This window comes from Eucyclogobius newberryi, unplaced genomic scaffold (assembly GCF_026437365.1).
Source record: "Eucyclogobius newberryi isolate DKJ021-1_F unplaced genomic scaffold, fEucNew1.0.hap1 SCAF_6, whole genome shotgun sequence".
Lineage (NCBI taxonomy): Eukaryota > Metazoa > Chordata > Actinopteri > Gobiiformes > Gobiidae > Eucyclogobius > Eucyclogobius newberryi.
In genome coordinates this window covers 1,344,467-1,361,973 of record NW_027316278.1, presented here as the reverse complement: position 1 = coordinate 1,361,973, position 17,507 = coordinate 1,344,467, and the positions used below count along the sequence as shown (strand labels likewise).

The following is a 17,507-nucleotide window of genomic DNA, read 5'->3' as shown; positions in this document are numbered from 1 at the left end:
AGGGGTCGAGAGGGGTCGAGAGGGGCCGAGAGGGGTCGAGAGGGGTCCAGAGGGGTCCAGAGGGGCGTGAGGGTACAGAGGGGCGTGAGGGGTCGAGAGGGCCGTGAGGGTCCAGAGGGCCGAGAGGGGTCGAGAGGGGTCGAGAGGGCCGAGAGGGCCGAGAGGGGTCGAGAGGGGTCGAGAGGGCCGAGAGGGGTCGAGAGGGCCGAGAGGGGTCGAGAGGGCCGAGAGGGGTCGAGAGGGCCGAGAGGGGTCGAGAGGGCCGAGAGGGGTCGAGAGGGCCGAGAGGGGTCGAGAGGGCCGAGAGGGGTCGAGAGGGGTCGAGAGGGGTCGAGAGGGGTCGAGAGGGGTCGAGAGGGGTCGAGAGGGCCGAAAGGGGCCGAGAGGGGCCGAGAGGGGCCGAGAGGGGTCGAGAGGGGTCGAGAGGGGTCGAGAGGGCCGAAAGGGGTCGAGAGGGCCGAGAGGGGTCGAGAGGGCCGAGAGGGGTCGAGAGGGGTCGAGAGGGGTCGAGAGGGGTCGAGAGGGGTCGAGAGGGCCGAGAGGGGTCGAGAGGGCCGAGAGGGGTCCAGAGGGCCGAGAGGGTCCAGAGGGCCGAGAGGGGTCGAGAGGGGTCGAGAGGGCCGAGAGGGGTCGAGAGGGCCGAGAGGGGTCCAGAGGGCCGAGAGGGGCCGAGAGGGGTCGAGAGGGCCGAGAGGGGTCGAGAGGGGTCCAGAGGGGTCCAGAGGGCCGAGAGGGGTCGAGAGGGCCGAGAGGGGTCGAGAGGGCCGAGAGGGGTCGAGAGGGCCGTGAGGGCCGAGAGGGGTCGAGAGGGCCGAGAGGGGTCGAGAGGGGTCGAGAGGGGCCGAGAGGGCCGAGAGGGGTCGAGAGGGCCGAGAGGGCCGAGAGGGGTCGAGAGGGCCGAAAGGGGTCGAGAGGGGTCGAGAGGGCCGAGAGGGGTCCAGAGGGCCGAGAGGGGTCCAGAGGGGCGTGAGGGCCGAGAGGGGTCGAGAGGGCCGAGAGGGGTCCAGAGGGCCGAGAGGGGTCGAGAGGGGTCGAGAGGGCCGAGAAGGGTCGAGAGGGGTCGAGAGGGCTGTGAGGGGTCCAGAGGGGCGTGAGGGTCCAGAGGGGCGTGAGGGTCCAGAGGGGTCGAGAGGGCCGTGAGGGGTCGTGAGGGGTCGAGAGGGGTCGAGAGGGGCCGAGAGGGGTCGAGAGGGGCCGAGAGGGGTCGAGAGGGGCCGAGAGGGGTCCAGAGGGGCGTGAGGGTACAGAGGGGCGTGAGGGTCCAGAGGGGTCGAGAGGGCCGTGAGGGTCGTGAGGGTCCAGATGGTCGTGAGGGTCCAGAGGGTCGTGAGGGTCCAGAGGGTCGTGAGGGTCCAGAGGGTCGTGAGGGTCCAGAGGGTCGTGAGGGTCCAGAGGGTCCAGAGGGTCGTGAGGGTCCAGAGGGTCGTGAGGGTCCAGAGGGTCCAGAGGGTCGTGAGGGTCCAGAGGGTCCAGAGGGTCGTACCATGTCCTCTCGTAGCCGCCCTCCCAGCGCTTGGCTCGCTCCGGCTCCTCGTCCATGTTCTTCAAACACAAGAGCAAAGGGTCAAAGGGTCAGGTGTAATACCCCATTGGTCCAGCAGGGTCCAGCCTCCACACTGGGCGGAGCCTCCTGATAATATTTGTTTACAGTTTGTTCCCCTCAAATATCACCCTCATCACTGATGAGTACCTGAGTGACATCTGAATGAGCCGGGCTGATCCCGCCCCCTGGTACATGATCCCGCCCCCTGGTACATGATCCCGCCCCCTGGTACATGATCCCGCCCCCTGGTACATGATCCCGCCCCCTGGTACATGATCCCGCCCCCTGGTACATAACGGGAACTGAACCTGAAATCTCCAGCAACACTTCTGTCCAATGACGTGAAGAGCCACATAGTGAGACTAAAGAGCCACATAGTGAGAGCCACATAGTGAGACTAAAGAGAGCCACATAGTGAGACTAAAGAGAGCCACATAGTGAGACTAAAGAGCCACATAGTGAGACTAAAGAGAGCCACATAGTGAGACTAAAGAGCCACATAGTGAGACTAAAGAGCCACATAGTGAGACTAAAGAGCCACATAGTGAGACTAAAGAGCCACATAGTGAGACTAAAGAGCCACATAGTGAGACTAAAGAGCCACATAGTGAGACTAAAGAGCCACATAGTGAGACTAAAGAGCCACATAGTGAGACTAAAGAGCCACATAGTGAGACTAAAGAGCCACAGAGTGAGACTAAAGAGCCACATAGTGAGACTAAAGAGCCACATAGTGAGACTAAAGAGAGCCACATAGTGAGACTAAAGAGCCACATAGTGAGACTAAAGAGCCACATAGTGAGACTAAAGAGCCACATAGTGAGACTAAAGAGCCACATAGTGAGACTAAAGAGCCACATAGTGAGACTAAAGAGCCACATAGTGAGACTAAAGAGAGCCACATAGTGAGACTAAAGAGAGCCACATAGTGAGACTAAAGAGCCACATAGTGAGACTAAAGAGAGCCACATAGTGAGACTAAAGAGAGCCACATAGTGAGACTAAAGAGCCACATAGTGAGACTAAAGAGAGCCACATAGTGAGACTAAAGAGAGCCACATAGTGAGACTAAAGAGCCACATAGTGAGACTAAAGAGCCACATAGTGAGACTAAAGAGCCACATAGTGAGACTAAAGAGCCACAGAGTGAGACTAAAGAGAGCCACATAGTGAGACTAAAGAGCCACAGAGTGAGACTAAAGAGAGCCACAGAGTGAGACTAAAGAGCCACATAGTGAGACTAAAGAGCCACATAGTGAGACTAAAGAGCCACATAGTGAGACTAAAGAGCCACATAGTGAGACTAAAGAGAGCCACATAGTGAGACTAAAGAGCCACATAGTGAGACTAAAGAGCCACATAGTGAGACTAAAGAGCCACATAGTGAGACTAAAGAGCCACATAGTGAGACTAAAGAGCCACATAGTGAGACTAAAGAGAGCCACATAGTGAGACTAAAGAGAGCCACATAGTGAGACTAAAGAGAGCCACATAGTGAGACTAAAGAGAGCCACATAGTGAGACTAAAGAGAGCCACATAGTGAGACTAAAGAGAGCCACATAGTGAGACTAAAGAGAGCCACATAGTGAGACTAAAGAGCCACATAGTGAGAGCCACATAGTGAGACTAAAGAGCCACATAGTGAGACTAAAGAGAGCCACATAGTGAGACTAAAGAGAGCCACATAGTGAGACTAAAGAGCCACATAGTGAGACTAAAGAGCCACATAGTGAGACTAAAGAGCCACATAGTGAGACTAAAGAGCCACATAGTGAGACTAAAGAGCCACATAGTGAGACTAAAGAGCCACATAGTGAGACTAAAGAGCCACATAGTGAGACTAAAGAGCCACATAGTGAGACTAAAGAGCCACATAGTGAGACTAAAGAGCCACATAGTGAGACTAAAGAGCCACATAGTGAGACTAAAGAGAGCCACATAGTGAGACTAAAGAGCCACATAGTGAGACTAAAGAGCCACATAGTGAGACTAAAGAGCCACATAGTGAGACTAAAGAGCCACATAGTGAGACTAAAGAGCCACATAGTGAGACTAAAGAGCCACATAGTGAGACTAAAGAGCCACATAGTGAGACTAAAGAGAGCCACAAACACAGATATTTAATACTTAAAGTTCAGAGTTATTAGTCAAAATAATAACAATTCATATAGAGGCCAGTTATGTATATTTATGAAATAAGATGTTTTTCATTCAGAATAATCTCGTGATGTTAAAAAAGACACAAATAAAACACACAGATAAAGAGAATAAAATGAAAGGCGATTATAAAAAGCACGTGACAAACAGAAGCACGTGACAAACAGAATCACGTGTTAAAGTCACGAACATAAAGAGAATAATAACATCATCATAAGTCAAGCCTAAACTTACACAAAGACAAACGCGCGTGAGTAAATAACGATCCTTACGTTCCCGGCTCCGCGCGCAGCACAAACACCGTCCGGACGGAAACAAGCGGCAGGAGAAAGGTTCCGGCCTTAATGTCTTCAAACAGTGCCCCCTAGCGCCCACGCTTTATTCTCAACGCTCAACACGAGTTAATATTAGATTTCCCTGATAAAGTTTAATTTTAATATTGTCTAAAGCTGCAGCAATTAATCAAATAATTCACTAATTAACTATGAAAACCTGAAGTTGTGTTGGACTAAAGATAATGTTTGTAAGACTGGTCTGGGATCAGTTTGAGGCTCAAACTGACTCTGGTTTAGCCCTGGTTTAGACCTGGTTTAGTCCTGGTTTAGACCTGGTTTAGACCTGGTTTAGACCTGGTTTTGAGCTGGTTTAGTCCTGGTTTAGTCCTGGTTTAGACCTGGTTTAGACCTGGTTTAGTCCTGGTTTAGTCCTGGTTTAGTCCTGGTTTAGTCCTGGTTTAGACCTGGTTTAGTCCTGGTTTAGTCCTGGTTTAGACCTGGTTTAGTCCTGGTTTAGTCCTGGTTTAGTCCTGGTTTAGACCTGGTTTAGACCTGGTTTAGTCCTGGTTTAGTCCTGGTTTAGACCTGGTTTAGACCTGGTTTAGACCTGGTTTAGACCTGGTTTAGTCCTGGTTTAGACCTGGTTTAGACCTGGTTTAGACCTGGTTTAGTCCTGGTTTAGACCTGGTTTAGACCTGGTTTAGTCTTGGTTTAGTCCTGGTTTAGAGCTGGTTTAGTCCTGGTTTAGTCCTGGTTTAGTCCTGGTTTAGTCCTGGTTTAGACTTGGTTTAGACCTGGTTTAGACCTGGTTTAGACCTGGTTTAGTCCTGGTTTAGACCTGGTTTAGACCTGGTTTAGACCTGGTTTAGTCCTGGTTTAGACCTGGTTTAGACCTGGTTTAGTCTTGGTTTAGTCCTGGTTTAGAGCTGGTTTAGTCCTGGTTTAGTCCTGGTTTAGTCCTGGTTTAGACCTGGTTTAGACCTGGTTTAGTCCTGGTTTAGACCTGGTTTAGACCTGGTTTAGACCTGGTTTAGACCTGGTTTAGTCCTGGTTTAGACCTGGTTTAGTCCTGGTTTAGACCTGGTTTAGACCTGGTTTAGTCCTGGTTTAGTCCTGGTTTAGTCCTGGTTTAGACCTGGTTTAGACCTGGTTTAGACCTGGTTTAGTCTTGGTTTAGTCCTGGTTTAGAGCTGGTTTAGTCCTGGTTTAGTCCTGGTTTAGTCCTGGTTTAGACCTGGTTTAGACCTGGTTTAGTCCTGGTTTAGACCTGCTTTAGACCTGGTTTAGACCTGGTTTAGTCCTGGTTTAGACCTGGTTTAGACCTGGTTTAGTCTTGGTTTAGTCCTGGTTTAGTCCTGGTTTAGATCTGGTTTAGACCTGGTTTAGTCCTGGTTTAGAGCTGGTTTAGACCTAGTTTAGTCCTGGTTTAGACCTGGTTTAGTCCTGGTTTAGACCTGGTTTAGACCTGGTTTAGTCCTGGTTTAGACCTGGTTTAGACCTGGTTTAGTCCTGGTTTAGAGCTGGTTTAGACCTGGTTTAGACCTGGTTTAGTCCTGGTTTAGACCTGGTTTAGTCCTGGTTTAGACCTGGTTTAGACCTGGTTTAGACCTGGTTTAGAGCTGGTTTAGACCTGGTTTAGACCTGGTTTAGAGCTGGTTTAGACCTGGTTTAGACCTGGTTTAGAGCTGGTTTAGAGCTGGTTTAGAGCTGGTTTAGACCTGGTTTAGACCTGGTTTAGAGCTGGTTTAGACCTGGTTTAGAGCTGGTTTAGACCTGGTTTAGACCTGGTTTAGACCTGGTTTAGAGCTGGTTTAGAGCTGGTTTAGTCCTGGTTTAGTCCTGGTTTAGTCCTGGTTTAGACCTGGTTTAGTCCTGGTTTAGTCCTGGTTTAGTCCTGGTTTAGACCTGGTTTAGACCTGGTTTAGTCCTGGTTTAGTCCTGGTTTAGTCCTGGTTTAGACCTGGTTTAGACCTGGTTTAGACCTGGTTTAGTCCTGGTTTAGACCTGGTTTAGACCTGGTTTAGACCTGGTTTAGTCCTGGTTTAGACCTGGTTTAGTCCTGGTTTAGACCTGGTTTAGACCTGGTTTAGTCTTGGTTTAGTCCTGGTTTAGAGCTGGTTTAGTCCTGGTTTAGACCTGGTTTAGACCTGGTTTAGTCCTGGTTTAGACCTGGTTTAGACCTGGTTTAGACCTGGTTTAGACCTGGTTTAGTCCTGGTTTAGACCTGGTTTAGTCCTGGTTTAGACCTGGTTTAGACCTGGTTTAGTCCTGGTTTAGTCCTGGTTTAGTCCTGGTATAGACCTGCTTTAGACCTGGTTTAGACCTGGTTTAGACCTGGTTTAGTCTTGGTTTAGTCCTGGTTTAGTCCTGGTTTAGATCTGGTTTAGACCTGGTTTAGTCCTGGTTTAGAGCTGGTTTAGACCTAGTTTAGTCCTGGTTTAGACCTGGTTTAGTCCTGGTTTAGACCTGGTTTAGACCTGGTTTAGTCCTGGTTTAGACCTGGTTTAGACCTGGTTTAGTCCTGGTTTAGAGCTGGTTTAGACCTGGTTTAGACCTGGTTTAGTCCTGGTTTAGACCTGGTTTAGTCCTGGTTTAGACCTGGTTTAGACCTGGTTTAGACCTGGTTTAGACCTGGTTTAGACCTGGTTTAGAGCTGGTTTAGAGCTGGTTTAGACCTGGTTTAGACCTGGTTTAGACCTGGTTTAGAGCTGGTTTAGAGCTGGTTTAGAGCTGGTTTAGACCTGGTTTAGACCTGGTTTAGAGCTGGTTTAGACCTGGTTTAGAGCTGGTTTAGACCTGGTTTAGACCTGGTTTAGACCTGGTTTAGAGCTGGTTTAGAGCTGGTTTAGAGCTGGTTTAGACCTGGTTTAGACCTGGTTTAGACCTGGTTTAGAGCCATACCTGTTGTTCAGGTAAATCTGACTTGGGATCAGTTCCGGGAAAAGCCGGAGAAAGCCGAGTCCTCCGGATGTGCGCGCGCAGCTGAGTGAGACGCTACGACACGACGCAGGTGAGGCGCGAGGCGACGCTCTTAATGTTGAAAGAATCTTTTCTGTGGCGCGTTTGAAACATGAATAAATCCACACATGGTCACGTGGGGAAACCCGGGGGTCGTTGTGGGGCTTTACGCGTGTGTTTCGGACAGTTTCGGACAGTTTCGGACAGTTTCGGCGTCGGGACGAAACACCTGTTGTTTTCACCTGTTTCCGCTCGCGAGGCGCGTGCTTCACGCAAACGTCACACTTTATTTACAACAATTAAAGCTGTGAGAGAATATACAATAACTGGCATTAAAGATCTTACATTTATTCAATTAAGATGAGATAAGTCTTTATTTGTCCCACAATGGGGAAATTTCATTGTTGCAACGCAGGAAGATCCAGAGGAAAAGAACAGATCACTTACAGGAAGTCTGAAAAAACTTCCTATAAGTGATCTGTTCTTTTCCTCTGGATAAGATAAAAAATAATAATAATAGTGGCAAGTAAACACTTATTTACAGCAGTTGTATTGCACATGGGTATGTCAGTATTGCACATGGTATGTCAGTATTGCACATGGTATGTCAGTATTGCACATGGTATGTCAGTATTGCACATGGTATGTCAGTATTGCACATGGTATGTCAGTATTGCACATGGTATGTCAGTATTGCACATGGGTATGTCAGTATTGCACATGGTATGTCAGTATTGCACATGGTATGACAGTATTGCACATGGTATGTCAGTATTGCACATGGGTATGTCAGTATTGCACATGGTTATGACAGTATTGCACATGGGTATGTCAGTATTGCACATGGGTATGTCAGTATTGCACATGGGTATGTCAGTATTGCACATGGGTATGTCAGTATTGCACATGGTATGACAGTATTGCACATAGTATGACAGTATTGCACATGGTATGACAGTATTGCACATGGTTATGTCAGTATTGCACATGGGTATGACAGTATTGCACATGGGTTTGTCAGTATTGCACATGGGTATGACAGTATTGCACATGGGTATGACAGTGTTTGTTATAAAGTCTGACAGCAGCAGAAGGAAAGACGTGTGAAACGTCTCCTTCACACAGCGAGGGTGGATCAGTCACTGAAGCTGCTCTCCAGAGAGGACAGTGTCCTGCAGGGGACAGAGTGTCCTGCAGGGGACAGAGTGTCCTGCAGGGGACAGAGTGTCCTGCAGGGGGCGACACTCATGGTCCAGCATAGATGTGAGTTTAGCCAGGACCCTTCTGTCCCCCACCTCCTGCACCGAGTCCAGAGCACAGCCCAGGACGGAGCTGGACTTCTTGATGACTCTGTCCAGCTTTCAGGGTTAGAGTTACCCTGGTCACCTCCCCACAGATCTGACCTGTAACGGGGCCTGGAGGGGCCACTGCTTGTCTCCATGGAGATATCAAAAGCCACACAGAACATTTAAGGGGTCAGAGTGTAGCTTTAAACCAGAACCCTAACCTCCTCCCCCTCTCCTCTGGTGGAGGTCGTGTCTCTGGAGGAGGTCGTGTCTCTGGTGGAGGTCGCGTCTCTGGTGGAGGTCGCGTCTCTGGTGGAGGTCGCGTCTCTGGAGGAGGTCGCGTCTCTGGTGGAGGTCGTGTCTCGGGTGGAGGTCGTGTCTCTGGTGTAGGTCAGGTCGTGTCTCTGGTGGAGGCCGTGTCTCTGGTGGAGGTCGTGTCTCTGCTGGAGGTCGTGTCTCTGCAGGAGGTCGCGTCTCTGGAGGAGGTCGCGTCTCTGGTGGAGGTCGTGTCTCTGGTGGAGGTCGTGTCTCTGGTGGAGGTCGTGTCTCTGGAGGAGGTCGTGTCTCTGGTGGAGGTCGTGTCTCTGGTGGAGGTCGTGTCTCTGGAGGTCGTGTCTCTGGTGGAGGTCGCGTCTCTGGTGGAGGTCGCGTCTCTGGTGGAGGTCGCGTCTCTGGTGGAGGTCGCGTCTCTGGTGGAGGTCGTGTCTCCGTCTCTGGTGGAGGTCGTGTCTCTGGTGGAGGTCAGGTCGTGTCTCTGGTGGAGGTCGCGTCTCTGGTGGAGGTCGCGTCTCTGGTGGAGGTCGCGTCTCTGGTGGAGGTCGCGTCTCGGGTGGAGGTCGCGTCTCGGGTGGAGGTCGTGTCTCTGGTGTAGGTCAGGTCGTGTCTCTGGTGGAGGTCGTGTCTCGGGTGGAGGTTGTGTCTCTGGTGGAGGTCAGGTCGTGTCTCTGGTGGAGGTTGTGTCTCTGCTGGAGGTCGTGTCTCTGGTGGAGGTCGTGTCTCTGCAGGAGGTCGCGTCTCTGGTGGAGGTCGCGTCTCTGGTGGAGGTCGCGTCTCTGGAGGAGGTCGCGTCTCTGGTGGAGGTCGCGTCTCTGGTGGAGGTCGTGTCTCCGTCTCTGGTGGAGGTCGCGTCTCTGGTGGAGGTCGCGTCTCTGGTGGAGGTCGCGTCTCTGGTGGAGGTCGTGTCTCTGGTGGAGGTCGCGTCTCTGGTGGAGGTTGTGTCTCTGGTGGAGGTCGCGTCTCTGGTGGAGGTCGTGTCTCTGGAGGAGGTTGTGTCTCTGGAGGAGGTTGTGTCTCTGGTGGAGGTCGTGTCTCTGGAGGAGGTCGCGTCTCTGGTGGAGGTCGTGTCTCTGGAGGAGGTCGTGTCTCTGGTGGAGGTCGCGTCTCTGGTGGAGGTCGTGTCTCCGTCTCTGGTGGAGGTCGCGTCTCTGGAGGAGGTCGTGTCTCTGGTGGAGGTCGTGTCTCTGGAGGAGGTCGTGTCTCTGGAGGAGGTCGTGTCTCTGGTGGAGGTCGCGTCTCTGGTGGAGGTCGCGTCTCTGGAGGAGGTCGTGTCTCTGGAGGAGGTCGCGTCTCTGGTGGAGGTCGCGTCTCTGGTGGAGGTCGCGTCTCCGTCTCTGGTGGAGGTCGCGTCTCTGGTGGAGGTCGCGTCTCTGGTGGAGGTCGCGTCTCTGGTGGAGGTCGCGTCTCTGGTGGAGGTCGCGTCTCTGGTGGAGGTCGTGTCTCTGGTGGAGGTCGCGTCTCTGGTGGAGGTCGTGTCTCTGGAGGAGGTTGTGTCTCTGGAGGAGGTCGCGTCTCTGGTGGAGGTCGTGTCTCTGGAGGAGGTCGTGTCTCTGGTGGAGGTCGCGTCTCTGGTGGAGGTCGTGTCTCCGTCTCTGGTGGAGGTCGCGTCTCTGGAGGAGGTCGTGTCTCTGGTGGAGGTCGTGTCTCTGGAGGAGGTCGTGTCTCTGGAGGAGGTCGTGTCTCTGGTGGAGGTCGCGTCTCTGGTGGAGGTCGCGTCTCTGGAGGAGGTCGTGTCTCTGGAGGACGTCGTGTCTCTGGAGGAGGTCGTGTCTCTGGTGGAGGTCGTGTCTCTGGTGGAGGTCGTGTCTCTGGTGGAGGTCGTGTCTCCGTCTCTGGTGGAGGTCGCGTCTCTGGTGGAGGTCGTGTCTCTGGAGGAGGTCGCGTCTCTGGTGGAGGTCGTGTCTCTGGTGGAGGTCGTGTCTCTGGAGGAGGTCGTGTCTCTGGTGGAGGTCGTGTCTCCGTCTCTGGTGGAGGTCGTGTCTCTGGTGGAGGTCGTGTCTCTGGTGGAGGTCGTGTCTCCGTCTCTGGTGGAGGTCGCGTCTCTGGTGGAGGTCGTGTCTCTGGAGGAGGTCGTGTCTCTGGAGGAGGTTGTGTCTCTGGAGGAGGTTGTGTCTCTGGAGGAGGTTGTGTCTCTGGAGGAGGTCGTGTCTCTGGAGGAGGTCGTGTCTCTGGTGGAGGTCGTGTCTCCGTCTCTGGTGGAGGTCGTGTCTCTGGTGGAGGTCGTGTCTCTGGTGGAGGTCGTGTCTCCGTCTCTGGTGGAGGTCGCGTCTCTGGTGGAGGTCGCGTCTCTGGTGGAGGTCGCGTCTCTGGTGGAGGTCGTGTCTCTGGAGGAGGTCGTGTCTCCGTCTCTGGTGGAGGTCGTGTCTCTGGTGGAGGTCGTGTCTCTGGTGGAGGTCGTGTCTCTGGTGGAGGTCGTGTCTCTGGTGGAGGTCGTGTCTCCGTCTCTGGTGGAGGTCGCGTCTCTGGTGGAGGTCGTGTCTCTGGAGGAGGTCGTGTCTCTGGTGGAGGTCGTGTCTCTGGTGGAGGTCGTGTCTCCGTCTCTGGTGGAGGTCGCGTCTCTGGTGGAGGTCGTGTCTCTGGAGGAGGTCGTGTCTCTGGAGGAGGTTGTGTCTCTGGAGGAGGTCGTGTCTCTGGAGGAGGTCGTGTCTCTGGTGGAGGTCGTGTCTCCGTCTCTGGTGGAGGTCGTGTCTCTGGTGGAGGTCGTGTCTCTGGTGGAGGTCGTGTCTCTGGTGGAGGTCGTGTCTCCGTCTCTGGTGGAGGTCGCGTCTCTGGTGGAGGTCGCGTCTCTGGTGGAGGTCGTGTCTCTGGTGGAGGTCGTGTCTCCGTCTCTGGTGGAGGTCGTGTCTCTGGTGGAGGTCGTGTCTCTGGTGGAGGTCGTGTCTCTGGTGGAGGTCGTGTCTCCGTCTCTGGTCGAGGTCGTGTCTCTGGTGGAGGTCGTGTCTCTGGTGGAGGTCGTGTCTCCGTCTCTGGTGGAGGTCGTGTCTCTGGTGGAGGTCGTGTCTCTGGTGGAGGTCGTGTCTCCGTCTCTGGTGGAGGTCGTGTCTCTGGTGGAGGTCGTGTCTCTGGAGGAGGTCGTGTCTCTGGAGGAGGTTGTGTCTCTGGAGGAGGTTGTGTCTCTGGTGGAGGTCGTGTCTCTGGTGGAGGTCGTGTCTCTGGTGGAGGTCGTGTCTCTGGTGGAGGTCGTGTCTCTGGAGGAGGTCGTGTCTCTGGAGGAGGTCGTGTCTCTGGAGGAGGTTGTGTCTCTGGTGGAGGTCGTGTCTCTGGTGGAGGTCGTGTCTCTGGAGGAGGTCGTGTCTCTGGAGGAGGTTGTGTCTCTGGTGGAGGTCGTGTCTCTGGTGGAGGTCGTGTCTCTGGTGGAGGTCGTGTCTCTGGTGGAGGTTGTGTCTCTGGAGGAGGTCATGACCACGACCTCTGAACTCTTTAAATATTTCTGTTTGTGTTTCTCAGAGCTGAAGATGTCTGTGGGCGGAGCCTCCAGGTTCGACCGGGTTCGGGAGTATCCCATTTACGACGAGGTGTTTGACCATCACTCTCTTGTGTTTGACCTTTGACCCTCAGAGGAGCAGTTTTAACCCCTCGTCCCTCTGCAGGTCCCGTCAGGTTCTGTGTACAGAGACTTCCCGCCTCCGCCGGCGCCGGTTTACGCTCCGCTGTCGTCCGGCCTGAGCCTCCACTCTTTTCCGCCGCCGCCGCCGCCGTCGGTGCTGCCGGCCGCGAGCCTGGACCCGCTGCCGCCGCCACTCCCCAGCCATGCCGCCGTGGGGCCCGAGACGTTCTACCCGCCGAGCGAGGAGGAGCCAGAGCAAGGCGAGCCCGACCACGACGCCCTGGACATCAAACCTGTGCGGCGCTTCATCCCCGACTCGGTCAAGGACTTCTTCAGAGGCAGCGGCCGCAGCAGCAAGCGCTGGAGCCTCCCCAAATCTAAGAAGTCTTCATCTGAAATGAACGGCCATAGCACAAACGGCGTGCCCTGCTCGCCGCCACCCTCTGCCCCGCCCTCGCCGTCTCTGCCCGGCTCCTTCCGTGACCCGTACGGCGGCTCGGGCAGCTACGTGTCGCAGAAGGACGCGCTGCTTCTGGGCGCCGAGGCCTTAGACTCAGTGTCTAACGTGCCCACAAACATGTCGGCGCAGACGTACGCCGAGCGCGTGGAGGAGTATCACCAGCGCTACGCCTACATGAAGTCGTGGGCGGGGCTTCTGCGGATCCTGGGTTGTGTGGAGCTGCTGTTGGGCGCCGCCGTGTTTGCCTGCGTCTGCGCTTACGTGCACAAAGACAACGAGTGGTTCAACATGTACGGCTACTCCACGCCGCAGCTGTACGGCGGGCTGGGGGGCGGGGCTTACGGCGCGGGCGGGGCTCCGTACACCGGGCCCAAGACGCCGTTCGTGCTGGTGGTGGCGGGGCTGGCGTGGATCGTCACGGTGATCCTGGTGGTGCTGGGCATGAGCCTGTATTACCGGGCCATCCTGTTAGACTCCTCCTGGTGGCCGCTGACAGAGTGCGCCATCAACCTGGTGCTCGGCGTGCTTTACCTCGCCGCCGCCGTCGTTTACGTCCGCGACACCACGCGCGGCGGCATGTGCAACATGCCCGTCTTCAACAACGGCCTGAACGGAGCCTTCTGCCGCGTGGAGGCCGGGCAAACGGCCGCCATCGTCTTCCTCTTCATCACCATGGTGCTGTACTTCATCAGCGCCGCCGTCTGCCTCAAACTGTGGCGACACGAAGCGGCGCGTCTGCGGCGAGAAGCCTACGAGCGCGAGGTACGACCAATCACACGAGTCTAAAGACGAGCGCGAGGTACGACCAATCACACGAGTCTAAAGACGAGCGCGAGGTACGACCAATCACACGAGTCTAAAGACGAGCGCGAGGTACGACCAATCACACGAGTCTAAAGACGAGCGCGAGGTACGACCAATCACACGAGTCTAAAGACGAGCTCGAGGTGACGACCAATCACACGAGTCTAAAGACGACCGCGAGGTGACGACCAATCACACGAGTCTAAAGACGAGCGCGAGGTGACGACCAATCACACGAGTCTAAAGACGAGCTCGAGGTGACGACCAATCACACGAGTCTAAAGACGAGCGCGAGGTGACGACCAATCACACGAGTCTAAAGACGAGCTCGAGGTGACGACCAATCACACGAGTCTAAAGACGAGCGCGAGGTACGACCAATCACACGAGTCTAAAGACGAGCGCGAGGTACGACCAATCACACGAGTCTAAAGACGAGCGCGAGGTACGACCAATCACACGAGTCTAAAGACGAGCGCGAGGTACGACCAATCACACGAGTCTAAAGACGAGCTCGAGGTGACGACCAATCACACGAGTCTAAAGACGAGCTCGAGGTACGACCAATCACACGAGTCTAAAGACGAGCTCGAGGTGACGACCAATCACACGAGTCTAAAGACGAGCTCGAGGTGACGACCAATCACACGAGTCTAAAGACGAGCGCGAGGTACGACCAATCACACGAGTCTAAAGACGAGCGCAAGGTACGACCAATCACACGAGTCTAAAGACGAGCTCGAGGTGACGACCAATCACACGAGTCTAAAGACGAGCTCGAGGTGACGACCAATCACACGAGTCTAAAGACGAGCTCGAGGTGACGACCAATCACACGAGTCTAAAGACGAGCTCGAGGTGACGACCAATCACACGAGTCTAAAGACGAGCTCGAGGTACGACCAATCACACGAGTCTAAAGACGAGCTCGAGGTGACGACCAATCACACGAGTCTAAAGACGAGCGCGAGGTACGACCAATCACACGAGTCTAAAGACGAGCGCGAGGTGACGACCAATCACACGAGTCTAAAGACGAGCGCGAGGTACGACCAATCACACGAGTCTAAAGACGAGCTCGAGGTGACGACCAATCACACGAGTCTAAAGACGAGCTCGAGGTGACGACCAATCACACGAGTCTAAAGACGAGCTCGAGGTGACGACCAATCACACGAGTCTAAAGACGAGCTCGAGGTGACGACCAATCACACGAGTCTAAAGACGAGCTCGAGGTGACGACCAATCACACGAGTCTAAAGACGAGCGCGAGGTGACGACCAATCACACGAGTCTAAAGACGAGCGCGAGGTACGACCAATCACACGAGTCTAAAGACGAGCGCGAGGTGACGACCAATCACACGAGTCTAAAGACGAGCGCGAGGTGACGACCAATCACACGAGTCTAAAGACGAGCTCGAGGTGACGACCAATCACACGAGTCTAAAGACGAGCTCGAGGTGACGACCAATCACACGAGTCTAAAGACGAGCTCGAGGTGACGACCAATCACACGAGTCTAAAGACGAGCTCGAGGTGACGACCAATCACACGAGTCTAAAGACGAGCTCGAGGTGACGACCAATCACACGAGTCTAAAGACGAGCTCGAGGTGACGACCAATCACACAAGTCTAAAGACGAGCTCGAGGTACGACCAATCACACGAGTCTAAAGACGAGCTCGAGGTGACGACCAATCACACGAGTCTAAAGACGAGCTCGAGGTGACGACCAATCACACGAGTCTAAAGACGAGCGCGAGGTACGACCAATCACACGAGTCTAAAGACGAGCGCGAGGTGACGACCAATCACACGAGTCTAAAGACGAGCGCGAGGTACGACCAATCACACGAGTCTAAAGACGAGCGCGAGGTACGACCAATCACACGAGTCTAAAGACGAGCTCGTTCTAGAAATCAACTCGATCAAAAGATGATGAATAAGTGGCTTTTTCTGCAGAATATGAAAACCAAGATGAAACTAAATTTACAGATTATAATAATCACATGTTAGAAAAAGCTTCAGTTGTTTCATCTGGACTCAGTTAGAAAAAAATAGACGTTTCGACTCTCATCCAAGAGTCATTGTCAATAAAAGAATTTAGGTCGAGAACTCCGATATTAATACTGTTCTGTGGTAAGACCCGCCCATTGGGAGGAGCCTTCCTGAAGTAGAAAGAGTTGTTTGTTTCAACAGAAACTCCCCCTTGTATCTACCGAGCCTATTCAGAATTTTAATGGCCTATTAGAATCCTCTTTGTCTTTGTGAGACCCTGGCTCAACCACCCTGAGGACCTGATTAGCATCTGAATGTCCTGGTCCTGGTCCTCTACCTTTCCAGGGGTTCAGTATACCATTATAGATACCAGGAAGATTAAACCTTAGCCCTCCATTTCTGTTTAAAGAAGGTCTTTCTTTTTTAACAAAAATAGCTTCCTTGACTCCTCTTTCAAACCATCTTTTCTCCTGCTTAAAACCTTCACCTCACCGTCTTCAAACGAGTGATTAGAGGCTTCAAGATGGAGATGCACGGCGCTCTGAGGTCCTGAACTAGTATTTCTTCTGTGCTGATAGAGCCTCTTGTGTAGAGGCTGTTTAGTCTCACCTATGTAACGTTCTTTACAACTTTCTTCACTGCATTGGATCGAATAAACTACATTGCTCTGTTTTTGAGTCGGCAACTTGTCCTTAGGGTGAACCAGTTTTTGTCTTAAAGTGTTTCCTGGTTTAAAATAAACAGGGACTTCGTGTTTTTCCGACAGGCCAGACACATAAGGGATAGAAACACCCTTCCTTCTCTGTTCAGTTTCCCTTTTGTCCTGCTTCTTGGTTCTCTTCACTCTGTTGAGAGCCCAAATATCACATCTGAAGAGAGAAAAGCACTTTCAGCACTGGAAAAAGATCATAGCATCAACATCCTCCAGCAGACAGGGGGCGCTGCACTGTGATTCTCAACGCAGCTGATTACGAAGCCAAAGTCCACACCCTCCTCGAGGACACGCCCACATACGAGCGCTTGAAAAGAGATCCGACCAATGGCTACAAGAAGAAAGTGATAGACTGTTTACAAAGGCTGGAAAAAGAGGAAGTGATGGACCGGCCTCTGTATTACAGACTGTATCCTGGTGAAGCCATGCCTTGCATTTATGGCCTTCCAAAAAGACACAAAAAGGAGGTTCCACTCAGACCCATAGTGTGCAGCACAGATTCCATCACCTACAATGTGGCCAAGCATTTAACAACTATATTGGCTCCGCTTGTGGGGAATTCGGTACATCATGTGGAAAACACGCACAACTTTGTGGATAAAGTGAAACATCTCCAACTGGACCCAGATGACCTCATGGTTTCATATGATGTTGTGTCCCTGTTCACCTGCATCTGACCGCTGACCTCTGATGCAGTAGCAGCAGTGAGGATCAGTCTGCAGGAAGACACCACCTACAGGAAAGGACCAAACTGACACCTGAACACATATGTAAACTGTTGGACATCTGTCTGAACACCACTTACTTTCAATTCCGGGGACAATTTTACAGACAGATTCATGGCTGTGCCATGGGCTCGCCCGTCTCTCCCATAGTGGCCAACCTGTACATGGAGCACTTTGAGAAGAAGGCACTGGCCTCATTCTCAGGCTCCGCCCCAAAACTGTGGCTTTGCTATGTCGATGATACTTTTGTAACAATTAAGAAACAAGAGTTGGAAACCTTCTCTGATCACATCAATGCTGTGGACCCACATATCAGGTTTACAAGAGAAGACGCTAAGGAGAATCGCTTGGCCTTTCTTGATTGTTCCACGATCAGAGGACGGGAAACTCCAAATAGAAGTTTATAGGAAACCTACACACACGGACCAGTATCTGCTCTTTGGTTCCAACCACCCACTACAGCACAAGCTGGGTGTGATCAGAACCTTACAACACAGAGCTCAAGGTGTGCCCACCAGCTCAGAGGGCAAGAAGAAAGAGGAAAAACATGTCCGAAATGCCCTCTCAGCCTGTGGTTACCCCGCTTGGGCTCTCAACAGAGTGAAGAGAACCAAGAAGCAGGACAAAAGGGAAACTGAACAGAGAAGGAAGGGTGTTTCTATCCCTTATGTGTCTGGCCTGTCGGAAAAACACGAAGTCCCTGTTTATTTTAAACCAGGAAACACTTTAAGACAAAAACTGGTTCATCCTAAGGACAAGTTGC

General features: G+C 53.0%; 1 protein-coding gene and 1 pseudogene across 1 annotated transcript in view; one reads left to right on the top strand and one right to left on the bottom strand.

Moving 5' to 3' along the window:
- The window catches only part of gtf2h2 (general transcription factor IIH, polypeptide 2), a 36,225-nt gene extending 34,664 nt beyond the window's left edge, over nt 1–1,561 (bottom strand). Inside the window, exon 1 of the mRNA XM_072432377.1 lies at nt 1,484–1,561. Within this exon, the coding sequence (XP_072288478.1) occupies nt 1,484–1,539 (56 nt within the window). The 5' untranslated portion in view covers nt 1,540–1,561. The remainder of the gene's footprint in view (nt 1–1,483) is intronic.
- Nucleotides 1,562–6,972: 5,411 nt separating this feature from the next.
- Nucleotides 6,973–17,507, top strand: part of LOC140346495 (uncharacterized) — a 45,629-nt pseudogene continuing 35,094 nt past the window's right edge.